Raw genomic sequence first — 16,454 nt, forward strand, 5'->3', positions numbered from 1 at the left:
AGTTTATTTGATGTCATCTTCTAAGCTTATTTGGTACCAGTTGAAGTATATGAGTTTATAAATATAATATATTTTATTAAATATAAGCAAATCCGATAAATCCGATATATATATTCTAGATATATCTCCAATATATCGTTTTATGCCTCGACCGATACGATTCCGGAAGCAAATTTGCCGACCATTCTTCATTTGCCCACCTCGTGTCCACTATTCTAAACTCATGTCATGTGTCTTTTCTCAACTCATAGTTAGATAATAATTGAGAAATTAAACACATGACATAAGTTTAAAAGAATGGTCACAACATGAACAAATAGAGGATGGTCGACAAATATATTTCCTAAAATTTCAATCAGCGATATTTAGACCATTGGGTGACAGTGAGTGAAGTATCAAGTTTTTAACCATTCCTCAATGAAGCTTAATCATAGTGGCTCAGCCATCACTCTCGAGGAAGCCATGCTTGCTTCACGGGTGAATTATCCAAAAGTCTCCCACCTTTCTTACATCTCTCTCATTCGGGGTTTTGCAATAACTGGCATTGTTTTGACCTGGTCGGGGTTTAAATGGAAATAGAAAGAAAGCTTCCAGAAACAACCAACAAAGAAAATGAGCATTGACATGTCTTACCATGAGTATCTAATCTGCATTTTGTTAACCATAAATACGTATTTCATTACAAAGAGAACCATGGTGAAAGCTTTTCAGCACAGGAATTGCAAAACTATGCCAAGCATCAATGGCCTGGTACAGACTACAGAGTAATGACACCAATAAGCCTTCCTTGGCATGAGGGTTAGACACCGTAGTTAACATTTTGAGACATAATCCACCAACAGTCTAATGTTGCTGCTGTTGACTGGGGGTGGAATCAACAACTATAACATGTTCAACAGAAGGGATCTGCCCTAGACTTGATGGATCCCGGCTGGAAGCGGTGACACCTCCAATCTCGGCAGTTTCCAAAGCAGTGTCTCCATCATTCCTTGCAGTTTCTGTATGGACTGGGTTGAGCAAACCCTGCAATCTCAGTATATAGCTTTGACTGGATGGTTGGGCTCTCACATACCGGTTGGCAGTCAACATGACCGATGACCGTTCAGACTCAGCACGGAGATTGGATATAGCACTAAGGTCAAGATTCGGAAAGACTGAGCAGCGGCACCGAGGACATTTCACATTCAAACGAAGCCACTCATCAATGCATTCTACGTGGAAGTTGTGAGCGCACGGTAGACCGCGAACCTGCATCATCATTTCCATTAAGAATCTCCACCATCCTAAAATATGAGTGGGCAAGTATTCGTGAGAGTGGGTGTGGTGTTCAGCGAAGTATTAATACAGCTATGCACTTGGTTTTCCCCAAAAAAAAAACATTTTTTTTTATTTTTCCTGTCAGTCCCAAGAACATCGAGCCTCTGAGACTCGCAGTCACAGATTACTGTAATGGACAAAAAAACACCACCTTTCTCCCTTAGTCCAATTAAACCCTAAATAAAAAGGCTGGCTACCTTTGAGTCTATTGTCAGTGCACTGACGGCCCCAGAAGGAGTCCATTCATGCAAGTCATGTCTTAAAAGTGAACAAACAAGATTTTGGTTTAAAACTTGAGGTAACAGTGACTTTCCAAAGACAGATAATCATAAGATTTACCTCATTGCCTTCATAGAACTCTTCTAAGCAGATTGGACACTCACTGCAATCAGTTGGAACAGCCTTCAACCTGAACTTTGGAAGCTCCTGAATGAGTGCTTCCACTGCTTCTCTCTGCAACCACCAGACAAAGAATTATAGAAGAATAAATCAAAGTCCTCCCATCCATTGATCACCACTTCGCCACAATTCTAAGACATTTTTCATCACCGGAAAATAATAAGACATTTTCGAAAGCAAAAAAACTCCACAACTGTTCTTTAAATTCTGACAGTATATGCTTGAGACAGATTATCCAGTTTCCATGTATTGGCACTCAATCATGCTTGTACCAAACACCCTTTTAAATGCTCAAATCTCTACTTAGGCACTGCTTTCTTGAAGATTTGTTTTGAGTACAGGAATTTAAGCAGCTATATTATATGGGTTTACCTAGACTAATACCAAAATACCAACCACGTGCTTTAAAAAAAAAAGGTAGGATATATATGGGTTTACTGCTCAAAAGGAGTGAAGGTGATAATCGTTAGACTCAAAACTGAAAAATGTTTCAAATCATGAACACTAAGCAACTTCTTAATCAAAAGAACAGGGAGATTGACCTGTGCTGTTGTCAAGTAAAGTCCAGGTTGGAATGCAGCTTCCTGACCCATTCCCCTTGCCTCTTGACCCGCAGCTTCAAATGCCCAATCCGGCACCCGGATCATATCAACCAAAATCTTAACAGTAAGATAAACCAATAACATGAGTATGACACAGGGCATGGAAAAAACAATTAGGCAACACAAACATGTGATTGAGGATTTACTTCATATTCTGATACAGGTATCCCTTGTTGAGCACGCAATAAGTGTGCCTGTCTTCGTGTCAACCACTGGAAAGAGGAGCGATTAGACACATTTATAAACAAAAAACAGTACCATAACAAACTCCTGGCTTATTCTTTAAAAAAATGTACTGGTACAAATAGCACCACATACCTTTCCAAGAGACATGCACAAAATGCAAAGTAGTGCACAGTAACTGAAAAGCAACCAAATAAGAAAACCCCACTTCTGTCCATCTTCAGGCAACTACAAACAAATAAATGCATCAGCACCATTAGAAGCATTATTTGCATATCACTAATCTGCCAAGAACAAAGAACATCAACTTACACAGTCCTTCGAGCTTCTAAACCACAAAGTTCCAATTACCGTCCAAGCCCAAAGAAATGGATAGAGTGGCAGAGAAAGAATGGAAAGGACCACTACTCTCCCACAGAAACGAGCATATCTTTGCTGCCGCCCGAAATCCCTACAAACGCAACGTTTTAAAGAGACTCAGCTATGGGCAATCTGAGGTGCGTCGTATAAAATTTCATGGACTACCGAATGCTTTCTTTTTTTTCCCAATCTTTGTAATAAGACTATCATTCCCAATAACAAACACCACTGGAAAATCCTGACATGCAACTACTTCACTACGATGTGATAAAAGTCTTTGTTGCTTCTATATAAGAAAATAAGCAAATGCAAAGATATGCATTCTCAAAGAAATGGACTTACAAACCCATTCCAGCTGCCAGCCCATTATCAACAAACATCAACAATCGAAAAACAAACACTGTAGTGTAATCAACCTGAAGATTACCATTAAAAACAAAAATTAATGACAGTAATCAAATCCACAAACAAAATTAAGGCATTGATAATCACATTATTCAAATCAATATAAACAATTCAGAACCTACCACGATCCATATATGCAGTGGATATGTACAAGAATGGTACCGCTTCCAATTAATCGCAACAATCACTCTATCACAAATCCAATTAAGGAAAACCTAAACAGACAGTTAATCCAAAACGAAAAACAAATCGCGGAGATTGATATATAAACCCTAATTTTCACAGCGAAAGGATACACACTGGTGGCGAGCATCGACAAGAAGAATCCATCGTACCTGCAAAGCAAGAACAAATCAAAATCACAATCCGAATTCAGAATCCACTACCGCAGTTTAACCTCACCGGAGAAAGAGCGAGAGGTACTGACCACTTGAAATCGACGCCTCTGATGGCCATGGAGGTCGGAAGCTATACACGAGTCGCTGGGAGTGAGTTACAAGATCGGACGATACTCATTTGAGGCAGGAGATGGTGGAATCGGACTCCGATCTTTCGCGTCCGGAGAGAGGGTATCGAAGAGAAGAAGGCTCGCCGGAAAAGAGAGGGACTGGTGGTTCAGAGCCGCTGTGTGTATGACTCGGAGAGTCTGAGATGGACTTGTTGATCTTTTCCTTTTTGGAAACGCGAAAATGCTGACTGTATCTTTTTCGCGCATTACCTGAGTAACCTGACCTCCACGCCGTTACGGTGTTATGACTCATCACTGTACCCTTTTATATATATATATTTGTCACAAAACGTTTATGCCCATGAGTTGTGGCACTTGGATCTCAATTTTTTTCTTAAATAGATTTAACTTAGTCAATGCATATAAAATTATTAAAATATATATATTAATAAAAATACAAGAAATTAAATAATTTTTTATTTATCTATTATAAAATACAAATGTATAAAATTATCTTTTATATTTATTGCTAGACAATCTAAAATGAGATATTAAAATTGCATTAAATGATTTAATTAATTACCTTCTTTTTTAATAAACATCATTATTTAATAATGTAATGTAATTGATAAACATCAAATTGAATGTGGACGATTTAATGTATAAATCATATACTATCTAGAATTTCTCATAAACTTCTGAGCCAAAAAAACTCGTTCATTAGAGAATATAATATTTCATATACGTTGATGAACAAAACTCTTTAATTAGAGATTAAAATATTTCATATGTGTTAATGTTACTATCAATGAATGAAAAATATAATTTACCAATTTATTATGAATTTAAAAAACGAGTGGAAGATTGATCGAATTAATTTAAAAATATAGCTTGTGTGATTATTATACATTTTTTGAGTTGTATATAATAAATGAATTTGAAATAGAGTAAAAGAAATTAATAGATAGTAGTATGATTTGATATATCAAATTAGATAATGGTCATTTTAGGAAAACTTTGGAGGTCTAAAATAGTATTTTAGGTATTTATAAATGTAAAATGGAGATAAACTAAGTAAAGAGATCTAAATACCGTTTTTAGAGGTATGAATAGAAGCTTCATTTGTTAATTTAATTGTCCAAGCTATATATGTAGTTCGATTCATGCATTTTTGGCTATGGGATTAGTTAATTTGAGTAAAAATTTGATGGTTATAGATAAATTTGATATGATCGATCAAAATCATCTTTAACTACTATTGTGACCCAAAAAATGAATGACATAAAAGTTCTAAAAGTGTTTGGAATTTGATCATTATTGTGTCTAATTAAGGTAAATGTCGGTTTTCCTTTGTCAAGTTAAAACAGGTTATAGAATGAAAAGATAAATAATCATAACATTGCAAGTTTTGCACAAGGAACCGTGATGGATGAATGAATATGAGTCAAAAATGGATTAGGCAGCCTAAATTCTAACCACTTAAAACCAAACCGAAAGCAGAACTACTCACACCTTTGATGTAGCGCTCATATAACTACTCATCTCACAAATGGAATAACTCATATTGAAGAAGTACGAGTAAACCGTAAACAAGCTTCATCCAGTAGATTTTGTTTGGTGCATATATTTTTCATGCCTCTTTCCCTGATACATGAGAATAGAAGTAAATCATTGAAACTGAATGAGGAAAAGCATAATAATTTATGAGAATCGATGATCATTATAAACAAGTGTGAACGAGACTTCACTAGTCTTCACATAGTATGAGACAGAAGTGATGTTTAGGTACAATTTGGTGGATTCAAACACTTATATACAGCTGCAGGTTGCTTGTACGTAGGTGCACTACTGGTATCAACAAACCTGACTTCTCCTGGTACAAAAGAAAGCTCCCTGTGCCTGAAATATGGAAATACACTTCTTATTTATCTCAAACTAAAAAACATGAACCTTGGCGGGAATAATACTGGGGGATTCGGATTGAAAGTGTGTCAAATTACCTTCACAAGTCAAGTCCAACTATACCGGCTTGTAGGATTGTTAAATTGTCCGAATATGGCGACACAATAATCACCGTGTCTGCAGAGTATTGAGTCTCAAGTATGGACATCAGTTGTGTCAGGGCGACAAACACATCCAAGACACTCTCATTCGGGGTTCCATCGTCAATAGGAGGAGGCTTGATTCTTGGAGAAATAGTATCTGATGCATATACCTGAGTAGGAACACAGATGTTAATGACCTGATGCCATTTAGTAGTAGTATTCCGCTTGGTTGAGTCACAGGAGAATTGTAGATTACAAATCTATATTATTTAAACCGGCATTCAAGATTGATTCTGACAAAAAAAATGAAGAGAAAATTAGAGATAAGTCCAATAATAGAATATCTTTTTTAAACTAAACTCATACCTCTAATTTTATTTAATCTACACCCAATATGTACTTTTGATTGACTATATTGCCCTTCTAACATTAGACAAAAATCTTCTATGAATATAGTTGTTCATTATAATTGAAATTCACTATTTCTTTATTATCATCCATTTGAATTTAAAACATGATGCTAAAATATTAATTTGTTTTGATTTTACCATAATAGATTACACCATTAAATTCAGATGATTATTGACTTGAGTATATATTTCAATGTATGTTGATTTCAACAGTATCCATTTTATATACAAAATCCAGGTTTGGTTTTAAAATCTGAAGAGAATATGTTCGTCTTGCTTGTAAGAAAAGTAGGAGACAAGCATGCATGCATACAATACTTCTTTCTTATGTCTATGAAGAACAATAGTTTAGAAAGAAAAGAAAAGGGTCGGTGATTAGATCAAGGAACTGGCAGAATACTTTTTGTGATTATGTTTTCACTTAGCTTCTAAACTCACATGTGATGTTTGTCTACGTATGCTAAAAATGTCTATTTGTAAGGTATGTCTTTTGTGCTTTAATTTTCTTCTTCTCTTGTTTGGTCTATTCTCATATGATTCATATCAATTGAATGATAGGAAAATAAGCTTTGAAATTCACACTTTACCTACAAAATAGCTAATATGTAAGTGAGAATCGGATTTAACCTAACTACATGTAAGATGTTATTCCCTCAATTATAGGTATAGTATAGTAAGTAATCTAACAAAGACAACAAATAAATCTTTAACAAAAAATCTATTATCCAGGTATCATACAAAGAATAAGAGTTTAAAGACCATGTACCTATTGAATAGTCATGGTTAACCCACAATGGTAGAATATGTGTATATATATATATACCTAAGAAATAGGTTGATGAGAGAATATAATCATAATATATAGGTAAATATTTTAAATCAATTTTTAGTTAGGCAAAATAATTAAATATCTCTAAATTAGAAAGTTTAGATTACTGAAAATAAAATATATTAAAACATTTCAATTAGGAAAACTCCATCATTTTGGCAATTATGACAAATTTAATGAAATTACAATTAAAAAAATATATAATTAAGGTATTTAATGTTGACGTTATTTTTAGAAATTGACTTATATATGTTTAACAGATTTAAATTGTGGCAATTTGTGTAATTTTTTTAAAATAAAAGCTAATAGTTTAGTATAAACTGGGAGTAAATTTAGTTTAAAATGAGGTAAAAAAATTGGGTGTATAATAAAAAAAATGAAAGCAGATGGAAATACTGTATTACTTCTGAAACAGCTTCTAGGTTCTTTCCTTCATAAGCTCCTAAGCCACGGGCATCTAGAAAGCTATACTCTGGGACAATGTTACTGCAACATAGCAGAAGAAAGAAAAAGGATGATTGCATCAAGCGAAGATTTTTGGACAATCATCATATAAAGTTATACTTTAACAGGAGTTTTTCATCATAGCAATGCAATTCCAAATTAGCCTCTAAAATAATCATTATATATGGCCTCTAAAATCATTATCATGTTTCAATTTAAATGATTTAGGCTTCGATTACTAACAGAGCAGGAACACAATAACAAACCATATATACTGATGTCCCGGATATGAACCAAAATTTAAGCAAGGTTATGAGTAAGCATTTAGTACTCATTGTGTCAATACCAATCGAATAGTAAGTGTGCACCTTCGAGTGACTGCGTTAACTGAGGCAATGATGTCTGCGGCCTGTTAAGCTCTCTGAGTAATCGAAGGCCAAATCCAACAGCTGTTGTCACAAGTCCCCATTTCCTTCAAGTCGAAAGCTGCCCTCACAGCCTGCTTCTTCCTTTTCTCAGACACCCGCTATCAACAGAAGTTTTCGCAACCGGGTTTGTGTTTATCACTCCCCAGCTCTCATATTCCGACTCCCCAGCCCTCACCAGAAAGGACCTTCCCACAAAACAAAAACCAACAACAGTTTAAATAAAAAAACTTCCCACAAACACCAACCATTACTCAATCCAATTACAGATACCACTAAAATGCGGTCAAAACTTTCAATCAAAATATATACCTCAAATCCGCATAAAACCCAATTTCCACTTCATTTATTTTCCGAGCAACTAGAGAGCAATTCTACAAAAGAAGATGGAAAACAGTTCGGGATTAGTGAATTACCGATTGATGAGTCGAACTGGGGGCATTTGGAAGAGGCCACGAGCAAAAGCTATATCTTGTACGGACATGGGATTAAGAGCAAAAGGGGCGGTGAGGGCAGCAAGGAGGTTGCGTCGGCTGATGGGTAGGAACGTATTGTGTTTGGGTTTTTGGAGGTTGTTGATCGATTTGGTGGAGGAAGATGAGGAGGAGGGTTTGCAATGGAGGAAGAATATGGTACTATCATTTTTGGCGGGTGTTTGTGGGCCGAGTGTCCTTAACCAACTAAACAGTCACTTCTGGGTCTGGTTTCGCTATGCTCCTTTCACTCGGCAATATGGGGACTCATATTAGTCATATATTTTGTTTTTACATGCAGAAGGGTATGGTGATCTTTGTGGTAACCTTTCCGGCATGTATTCAACCGTTTGCAGCGCGAATCCGGCCACTTTCGGCCCGACCGTTTCTTTGATAGTGAGATATAACACTCTTGAGCACTCATAAAGTACGTGCCAGAAATTCCCTAAAATGCGTCGGAGAAGATTGAGTATTTCTGCTTTTAGAGATGGTATGGTTGCAGCTATGTCTGTCGATTGCTAATTTTTGCCAGTGGAGGAGACTCCTCCCTCATTATTAGTCGTGTCAATAGCTCATATTCAGTTCCTTAGACGCTCAAGTTATTGGGAAGAAAAATGTAAAAAGTGCTCGCAGAGTCGTTCACTAATATCTCCTTCAAGCATGTCTTCATAGAAGCCAACTTATTTTAGGTGTGTTTGGTAGAGCTTATTGGCTCACGTGATTATAAGTTAAGCCCCTCAAAGTGTTTGGTAAGTTGGCTTCTTCCTTATGGTTTTCAAAAGCATTGGTTTTTTTTCTTGACTTTTAGAAGTTGGTTCCCCCCAACTTTTAGAAACAGAAGCCTAAAAAACACGGAAAAGAACTGTAGCGCGATTAAATGAAGTTTTCAAAATACCTTTGAGTACCCCTCATCTGTTTCATTAATTACATGATCTAAATTCGTCTTCGTCTATTTGACCTCAACTCAACATGTTCTTTTTTGGATTCACAACTGAGCCTATCAATTTTCTCTGGCGATGCTCCCCTTACATCATGTTCCCTTCGGCCGTTCAACGCCTCCATGACTAACTTTTGGTAATTGGTTATGATGTTGATTCTCTTGGTGAGCTCTACATGTCCATATTAATGGTTCCATTTTAATTAAGGTTTGAGGGATTTGGTATTTCGAGATTTCTATGTTTACTGTGCGTAGAGTTATGCATGAATTCTTTGATTGATTTCTACTTCGATTTTTACCTGGGGAAAACATATTGGTTTATGTATATAATTGGGTTTCTGTTCAGTTGAGAATTGAAGATGTTAAGGATTTGGGTTTCGAGTAGTGGTGTAGGACAGTGGCGGCTGCAGTGGTGTCTTGAATGAGTTCAACGGTTATGATACTAGACTTGGAGAGTAGTTGGGTTTCTGTGATTTTGGTATTCATACATGTAGTTGGTGTAAATATACTATGGATCCTTGAATCCAAATTTGCAAAAGGGAGAAGAAAGATATTCAATTGGATTATTAAAGACATCGGCAAAGAAGATAGGAGAATATGGAGAAGAGGTTGAGTTTAGGTTGTTGGGTTACTGGTAGTGGTGGTGATTGGATGAAATAGATGCACATAAAGTTTATAAGATGGTTGGGCAGATAGTTGCTATGTTCGTTGGTTATTTATTTGTTATTGAAGAAAGCTAGAAAGTTGGAAGTTTGTGTAAATGAAGATTCATTCTTTGAACTTAGTTAAGAATAGGATGGTGGATGGTGGCTTACAACATTGTTGGAAGGTGTGGTCTCAAGAAGAAAATAGAATATATGGGTGTATAGAGTAATACTAGCTCTTTGGATGGGAATTGAACTTGATATAACTTGTCGTTTGATTTGGGTTTAATATATGCTTGTGAGCAATGAATGATTATGAAGGTTCTTATATAGATATTCAATTTGCTAAATCGTTGATGTTCTATTGTAGATACTCAATTTGGCCAAATTTTGCTACTGGGTTTCATGAGGAGGAGCGTGAGTTTGATTAGTAATGTTTTATAACAAAAACTTAGATATGAATTATCTAATTGGTTGTTGGTTTATTCAAGGGCTTCATGAACAAGTTGTTATGATTGGGATGCAACTCATTTATGAAAATTATTTGGGATTTTAGTGATAGAGGTGGAATTTGCAAAAGTAGAATCTTAGAGGTGATGCTCTCCAATTTTGTCAAAGTCACATTTTATTTTCTGGAAATTCTCAAGTTATATCAATGCCAATATAGATTAATTATCATGCCTTTGATATTGAATAGTCATATTAATGTTGTTTTCACCCCCCCCCCCCTGTTTAGTTTTATTATCCATGTTTTTTTTTCTCATTGCAAATGAGGGTGTCTTGAGAGAGGCTAGCTTGTGTTGTTATGAATGTATAGGAGATGTTAAGCTACTGATGCTAGTTAGCCAAGAAGAAGTCGCAGTCATGCCACCTGAGATGTTAAGCTACTGATGCTAGTAAGCCGAGAAGAACTTTTAGTCAGTCTATACATTTAGACAGTTTATAGAAATACACCAGTCTATTCTTGTTCATCCTGAATTTCATGGCAAGGAGCTCAAGCTATCGTGTAGATATATTTGTTCACAACCTAAAACGTACTAATGCAATTCATGATTTAGATGTATATATATATATATATATTGATTTGTTATATTACAAATGAATGAGAAAGACGTTGTTGGCTGGAAATTTTATATTCAAATTCTCTCGTGATAGATATTATATTACTTATTGTTAAAAAAATACATTTTGTTTTTTATACTAAAAAATACATTATGTTACTCTATATTAATACAAGCTAATTATCCAATATTCATGATATGATAATATTTTATGAATATAGATATAGATTGTAGCTCAATCAAGGCAAAAAAAAAGTCCAAATTGGTCATTCAACTAAACAAAAAGCACAAATCAGTTTGAGTTTATCAAACGCATTATCACGGCTTCTGCCACAAACAACTACTTATAAAAGCCAGTTTACCAAACACTCAACTATTTTGCTTATCAACCACTTATTCTCAAAAATAAGTATAAACCAACTTTTTTAATAAGCTCAGCTGTACTAAACACACTCTTTATTGGCAAACGACCAGACGTTGTTGCCTTTATTGGTTATTTCCTTAGTTCTCCTACCTTCTGGAGCAATAGAGTTCCTCTTTAAACCAGTATGACTCTTTTGCTCTTTAATCTAATATTTTGTCTATTAGGCATCTCTTAGGCGTCTCTTTTTAATTTCTCTTAAAAAATAAACTACAAATCTACAGGTACCTTCTTGAAACAAAACACTCTATGTCTCTATCTAGCACGTAATTGAGAAAATGAGGGCTATAAAAGTGTCTGGGTTTATAATTGTCTTGGTATAAAAGAGTGAACATAACTCCACAAATATGACGATGTACAAGCTAATTGTTTGGTGTCTACCACTATTTTCTCGAAAACACCGAGAACTATGCAGATCTTTTACGCTTTTGAATTCACTTCTACTTAGATTTTCTCTAAGTCAAGTATTTTAGGAGAACATACGATTTATGCTCCAATTCTTTAGCTGTGTTACCTGTGTATATATTGATCAAAATATATACATATGATCTGTGTCAAAATAGAATTACTAAATTTGGTAGATCTTCCTTTCCAACACACTGACCTCCTTCCTTATTCAAATTAAAAACACAGGAATCATAGCTATAAACTACATGCCACTTGTTTGTTAGTGATCTACATATTTGTCCACCAGTGAGTTCCTAGATAGCAAGGATTATCACACTCTGAAACTGAAATGCACGCTGCACAAAATTAGTGGGCTACATAAGCCAAAAATGAAGCATCTTTGAGTTTGGATTTTTCTAATTCGAAGCTGATCTGGGATTTAGCAACTCCATGGACTTGAGTCCAAGTCTCAAACATTATTTTCGGGTTCTTAACATTATTTACACACATCGATCGCTACCCTTTCGATATCAGTGTCCCTTAGATTATGCTCGATAAAATCTGACTCCTCTGACTCCTGTTTTCCATAACTGATCTGAGAACACAAACTGACATGATTCACTGAAAAGCAACCACTCTCCGCTTAGTTTATGCCCTTGATTCCCTAACCTTAAATAAACTAGGTTAACTAGCACACCATTTCTCCAGGATTCTACTCAATCAAAACCAACCAGCAACCATTCTAGCCACCTTAAAGTCCAATACTGTTCGCCGGATACTGATACCATTCTAGTCAAAGAGTGAAAGTAATCCAATACTGTTCGGCGGCACTGAAAACAGTCCTGGTAAGTTGGTAACTAATACTTTTATTTCTTCTTTAATCTCGATGTAACTAAACTTAAAACTCCAAAGTACTACAGAAAACTCTCGCAAACTATATACTCCATCATTTCAACAAAAAAAAAAGGTTAAATAATCCTTCATCATTTCAAAATACAGATAGCTAGACAGTTACACTACAAGACCCGGCATATATGCTTTTTATAAAAGCAACCTGTGGCCAAAGAAAGCAGCACACAGCATTCTGAAAAAAGCTCGATCAATGCTATCGTGAGAAACAAGGCTAGCTAATCCCTCAGTTCTCGTCTATCAATCTTCTTCTGTTTCAAGCTGAACAAGATGAGCATGTTCTTCTTGTTCTTGCTCCTCCTATCACTCTCACCCTCTGTTTCACTAGCCAGCTCAAGTATAAGTAGCGGCAATGAAGCTGCAACTAAGCAACCCAACAACCCATTCACACACAAAGCCTCACTGATCCGCTACTGGGACACTCACATCTCCAACCATCTCCCAAAACCAACCTTCCTCTTCTCCAAAGCCTCAACCCTAAACCCAGTCGAATCGGCAAAACTCACCAAACTCGCCGCCGACAACTCACTCTCCTCCCACTTCACCTCCTTCTGCTCCCTTGCCAACCTCTACTGCTCCTTTGAGGCATCTTCCGGTGAGCAACTCGCTACGTCCCGATCCAAAGACTCAAACTTCGTCGGCTACGCAAACAAGAACTTCGCCAACTACGGCACCTCCAAGCTCGGCGGCGCCGACTCCTTCAAGAACTACTCCGGCGACCTGAACTCCCCCCATGACTCGTTCACCAAGTACAGCAAAGCCTCCCACTCACACAGCGAACACTTCACCAGCTACGCCCACGACGCCAATGTCGCCAACGACACCTTCACCAACTACGCAGCCAGCGCCGTCTCCGGATCCGGTGACTTCAGCAGCTACCACGACCGTGTCAACGTCCCCAATCTTCGGTTCGCTTCCTACGACTCGAGCTCCAACAACCACAAGCTCTCCTTCACCTCCTACAGCGACGACACCAACGCCGGGTCTGAAACGTTCACCAGCTACGGCAAGAACGGCAATGCCAACCCGAACGAGTTCAACAGCTACGCCGGAAATGCCAACATCGTCGGGTCAGGTTTCACGGGTTACGGAGAGTCCGGGAAAGGAGCTAACGACTCGTTTAAAGGGTACGGTCTCTCCGGTAATAACCCGCACAACAATTTCAAGAGCTACGGAGCCGGCGGGAAATCAGGGACCGATAGCTTCTCGAGTTACCGGAACGGCGCAAACGTCGGCGACGATTCGTTTCAGTCTTACGCGAGGAATGGCAACTCCGGGAAAGTGACTTTCTCAAATTACGGCAAGTCGTTTAATCTCGGAAATGATTCGTTTAAAGAGTACGGAGCCGGGTCGACGGGTCGGAGATCTATCGGGTTCAAATCCTACACCCTGGGCCGCTCGTTCAAAGAGTACGCCAAAACCGGGGTCACTTTTGCCGAGTATACCAACTTCACCACCGTTGCAACCGTGACTGAAGAAAAGAGTGGAAGTAGTAGTGGCAGTTCTGTAAATAGATGGGTTGAGCCGGGTAAGTTCTTTAGAGAATATATGTTGAAGCAGGGGAATGTAATGGTGATGCCCGACCTTAAAGACAAGATGCCGGAAAGGTCGTTTCTGCCCCGGACTATTTTGTCCAAGTTACCGTTTTCCACATCAAGGATGTCGGAGCTAAAGGAGTTGTTTCATGCTACCGACAACTCCGCCACGGAACGGGTGATAGTAGATGCGCTGACTGAGTGCGAGAGGGCCCAGAGCCCCGGGGAGACTAAGTGTTGCGTGGGCTCGGTCGAGGATATGATAGACTTCTCGGTATCAGTCCTAGGGCACAATGTGGTGGTCAGGACTACGGAGAATGTGAGCGGGTCCAAGAACAAGGTCATGATCGGAAAAGTTAGCGGGATCAACGGGGGACGAGTGACGGAATCGGTTTCGTGTCATCAGAGTTTGTATCCGTATCTACTGTATTATTGCCACTCTGTACCAAAGGTTAGAGTGTACGAGGCCGATATCATTGACGTGGAGAGCCGAGAAAAGATCAATCATGGTGTTGCAATTTGTCATCTTGACACATCGTCATGGAGCCCGGAACATGGTGCATTTGTGGCATTAGGGTCCGGTCCTGGAAAAACTGAAGTGTGCCACTGGATTTTTGAAAACGACATGACGTGGACAATAGCAGATTAAAGTCCGTAATGTTTCGTGTTACAAACTACGGAGCCTACTTGATTTGTTGTGTCTGAAGCCTTTTGATTTGGCAATTTGATTGTATTTGCCTTCTTTTGCTTCGAAAAATAATTTCTTCCAGAGTTTCTGTTCTCTTGATCAGGTGAAAGTACTATCTCAAACTTAATTATTAGTGTAATTCAACCAAGAAAAACCTTAATAGTTTACGAGTTCTTCATTTCCCTTACGTGTTAAAACACTTTAAACGTATATCTGTATGAAGCACTTTTAACTGTTCGTACAAAACCTTTTGGGATTCCCGATATCTCCCAAATCCTTTTTGTACCTATGGCTAACCAAACACAACTAATATAAGTAGATGGGTAAGGATATTTTTGGAAGAAATGTTCATTCCCTCCCATTCCCACCTCCCCCCTTGGTATTACAATTCCATGACATTTCCGGAATCAGAATGAATTTTGGAGGTGGGTCCCACCACGAATTCCATTCCTCTTGACAAGTAAACGCCGGAATGGAATTGATTCCAGCGGAATACAACTCCATTCCAAGTAAGTAAACATGCCCTTAGACTAGTCTAATGCTAAATAAAAGGGTTCATCTCTTGTGGAGAAAGGTGCGGTATAAAATTGGTGTCATAAAAAAACTGCTGCGGCTAGAATTTTTCAAATAAAAGGGGTTCAAGCAATCTTTGCAAATATTCTAACAAAAAAAAACAATCTTTGCAAATATTATATCTGATCTTGCTTTAATATTATACTAATCAAACAGTAAGCTGGATGCTCAAAACGGAAAATAGAAGGGTGGACAAAAATATCACAGAAGGGATTATTGTGCAATAGAAAGCATGGAGGTCGAGCTAGCGTTCAGATGAAGTTGAAGCTAGCTGGGAGCAAAGAATCCGTCGCTGCTGCCATGGCCGGGAAGGAGACTGGGTCCTAAATAAGTTTCGGAGGCGTCGAATGGAAGTGGTGGTTAACAAATTGTCACAGACTGCTCACAGTGTCACTACGTATTCCATCTGCTAATTATTCATCGAAGCTAGTAGCCCGCGTGTTGTGGGGACTGTTTGTTTATATATTTGTGCACACTATGAAGCAGTGTAGTCAAAAAGGGATTCGAATCCAAAGCATGCACAATTTTTTGCAGCTTTGAGTGCAAAGTGTAGAGTGCCGTGCAACCAAAGCCAAAGAAGTAATGGGATTGCACTCGATTTCTTGCATGCCACCATATATATACATCAATGAGGATCGAAGTGTGCTGCTAGTGGCTCTGAGGACTTTAAGGCATGGTATATATAGGCCAAGGCTACTATAGAAGGACGGCATATATAAAGCTTTCGGGACCAAAAACTATCACGCAGAATCGCAGATACAGATAGACTCGCAACTGGCTTCTATTCTGCTTCCATATTTTTTTTTGTACAGTAAGAGATCATAGTGTACAGTAATATTTGCAGTGGGTGTATGATCGAGTTGGTTCCGAATCGATGAGCACTACCTATCTACCTGCACTGAACTCACCCACTCCAGTCTCTCTCATGTGAAATGAAATACTCGGTTCTGTTGAAGCTT

At 37.8% G+C, this 16,454-nt stretch overlaps 3 protein-coding genes across 3 annotated transcripts; 1 reads left to right on the top strand and 2 right to left on the bottom strand.

Annotated features, from left to right (window-relative positions):
• Positions 1 to 595: 595 nt before the first annotated feature.
• On the bottom strand, positions 596 to 3,942 carry LOC126794182 (E3 ubiquitin-protein ligase SIS3). Its single transcript, XM_050520840.1, has 10 exons — positions 3,694 to 3,942; positions 3,563 to 3,601; positions 3,389 to 3,455; positions 3,204 to 3,277; positions 2,814 to 2,952; positions 2,637 to 2,729; positions 2,465 to 2,530; positions 2,259 to 2,375; positions 1,657 to 1,770; positions 596 to 1,248 (listed from the first exon to the last, which is right to left on the bottom strand). Exons 1-10 carry the CDS (start codon positions 3,720 to 3,722, stop codon positions 844 to 846), a joined length of 1,143 nt encoding a protein of 380 aa, XP_050376797.1. The 5' UTR covers positions 3,723 to 3,942; the 3' UTR covers positions 596 to 843.
• A 1,402-nt stretch (positions 3,943 to 5,344) lies between these two features.
• LOC126795385 (uncharacterized) lies at positions 5,345 to 9,402 on the bottom strand. The gene is given in 8 exon segments (XM_050522229.1): positions 5,345 to 5,358; positions 5,504 to 5,613; positions 5,715 to 5,929; positions 7,403 to 7,484; positions 7,811 to 7,964; positions 7,967 to 8,055; positions 8,284 to 8,400; positions 9,299 to 9,402. Coding segments are annotated over 8 exon segments (885 nt in total).
• A 3,522-nt stretch (positions 9,403 to 12,924) lies between these two features.
• On the top strand, positions 12,925 to 14,983 carry LOC126794653 (polygalacturonase 1 beta-like protein 3). The gene has a single exon (XM_050521415.1). It carries the CDS (start codon positions 12,970 to 12,972, stop codon positions 14,881 to 14,883), a length of 1,914 nt encoding a protein of 637 aa, XP_050377372.1. The 5' UTR covers positions 12,925 to 12,969; the 3' UTR covers positions 14,884 to 14,983.
• The last annotated feature ends 1,471 nt before the right edge of the window (positions 14,984 to 16,454 follow it).

The sequence above is a fragment of the Argentina anserina genome, chromosome 5, assembly GCF_933775445.1.
Source record: "Argentina anserina chromosome 5, drPotAnse1.1, whole genome shotgun sequence".
NCBI classification, from domain to species: Eukaryota; Viridiplantae; Streptophyta; class Magnoliopsida; order Rosales; family Rosaceae; genus Argentina; species Argentina anserina.

What these genes read in the sequence shown, in the direction of transcription:
- LOC126794182 (XM_050520840.1), bottom strand. Translation starts at nt 3,722, where the DNA reads ATGGCCATCAGAGGCGTCGATTTCAAGTG. An exon ending in CACTGCATATATGGATCGTG is followed by an intron (nt 3,278 to 3,388) that starts GTAGGTTCTGAA and finishes GGTAATCTTCAG; the next exon opens with GTTGATTACACTACAGTGTT. An exon ending in TGTGCATGTCTCTTGGAAAG is followed by an intron (nt 2,531 to 2,636) that starts GTATGTGGTGCT and finishes TCCTCTTTCCAG; the next exon opens with TGGTTGACACGAAGACAGGC.
- LOC126794653 (XM_050521415.1), top strand. Translation starts at nt 12,970, where the DNA reads ATGAGCATGTTCTTCTTGTTCTTGCTCCTCCTATCACTCTCACCCTCT.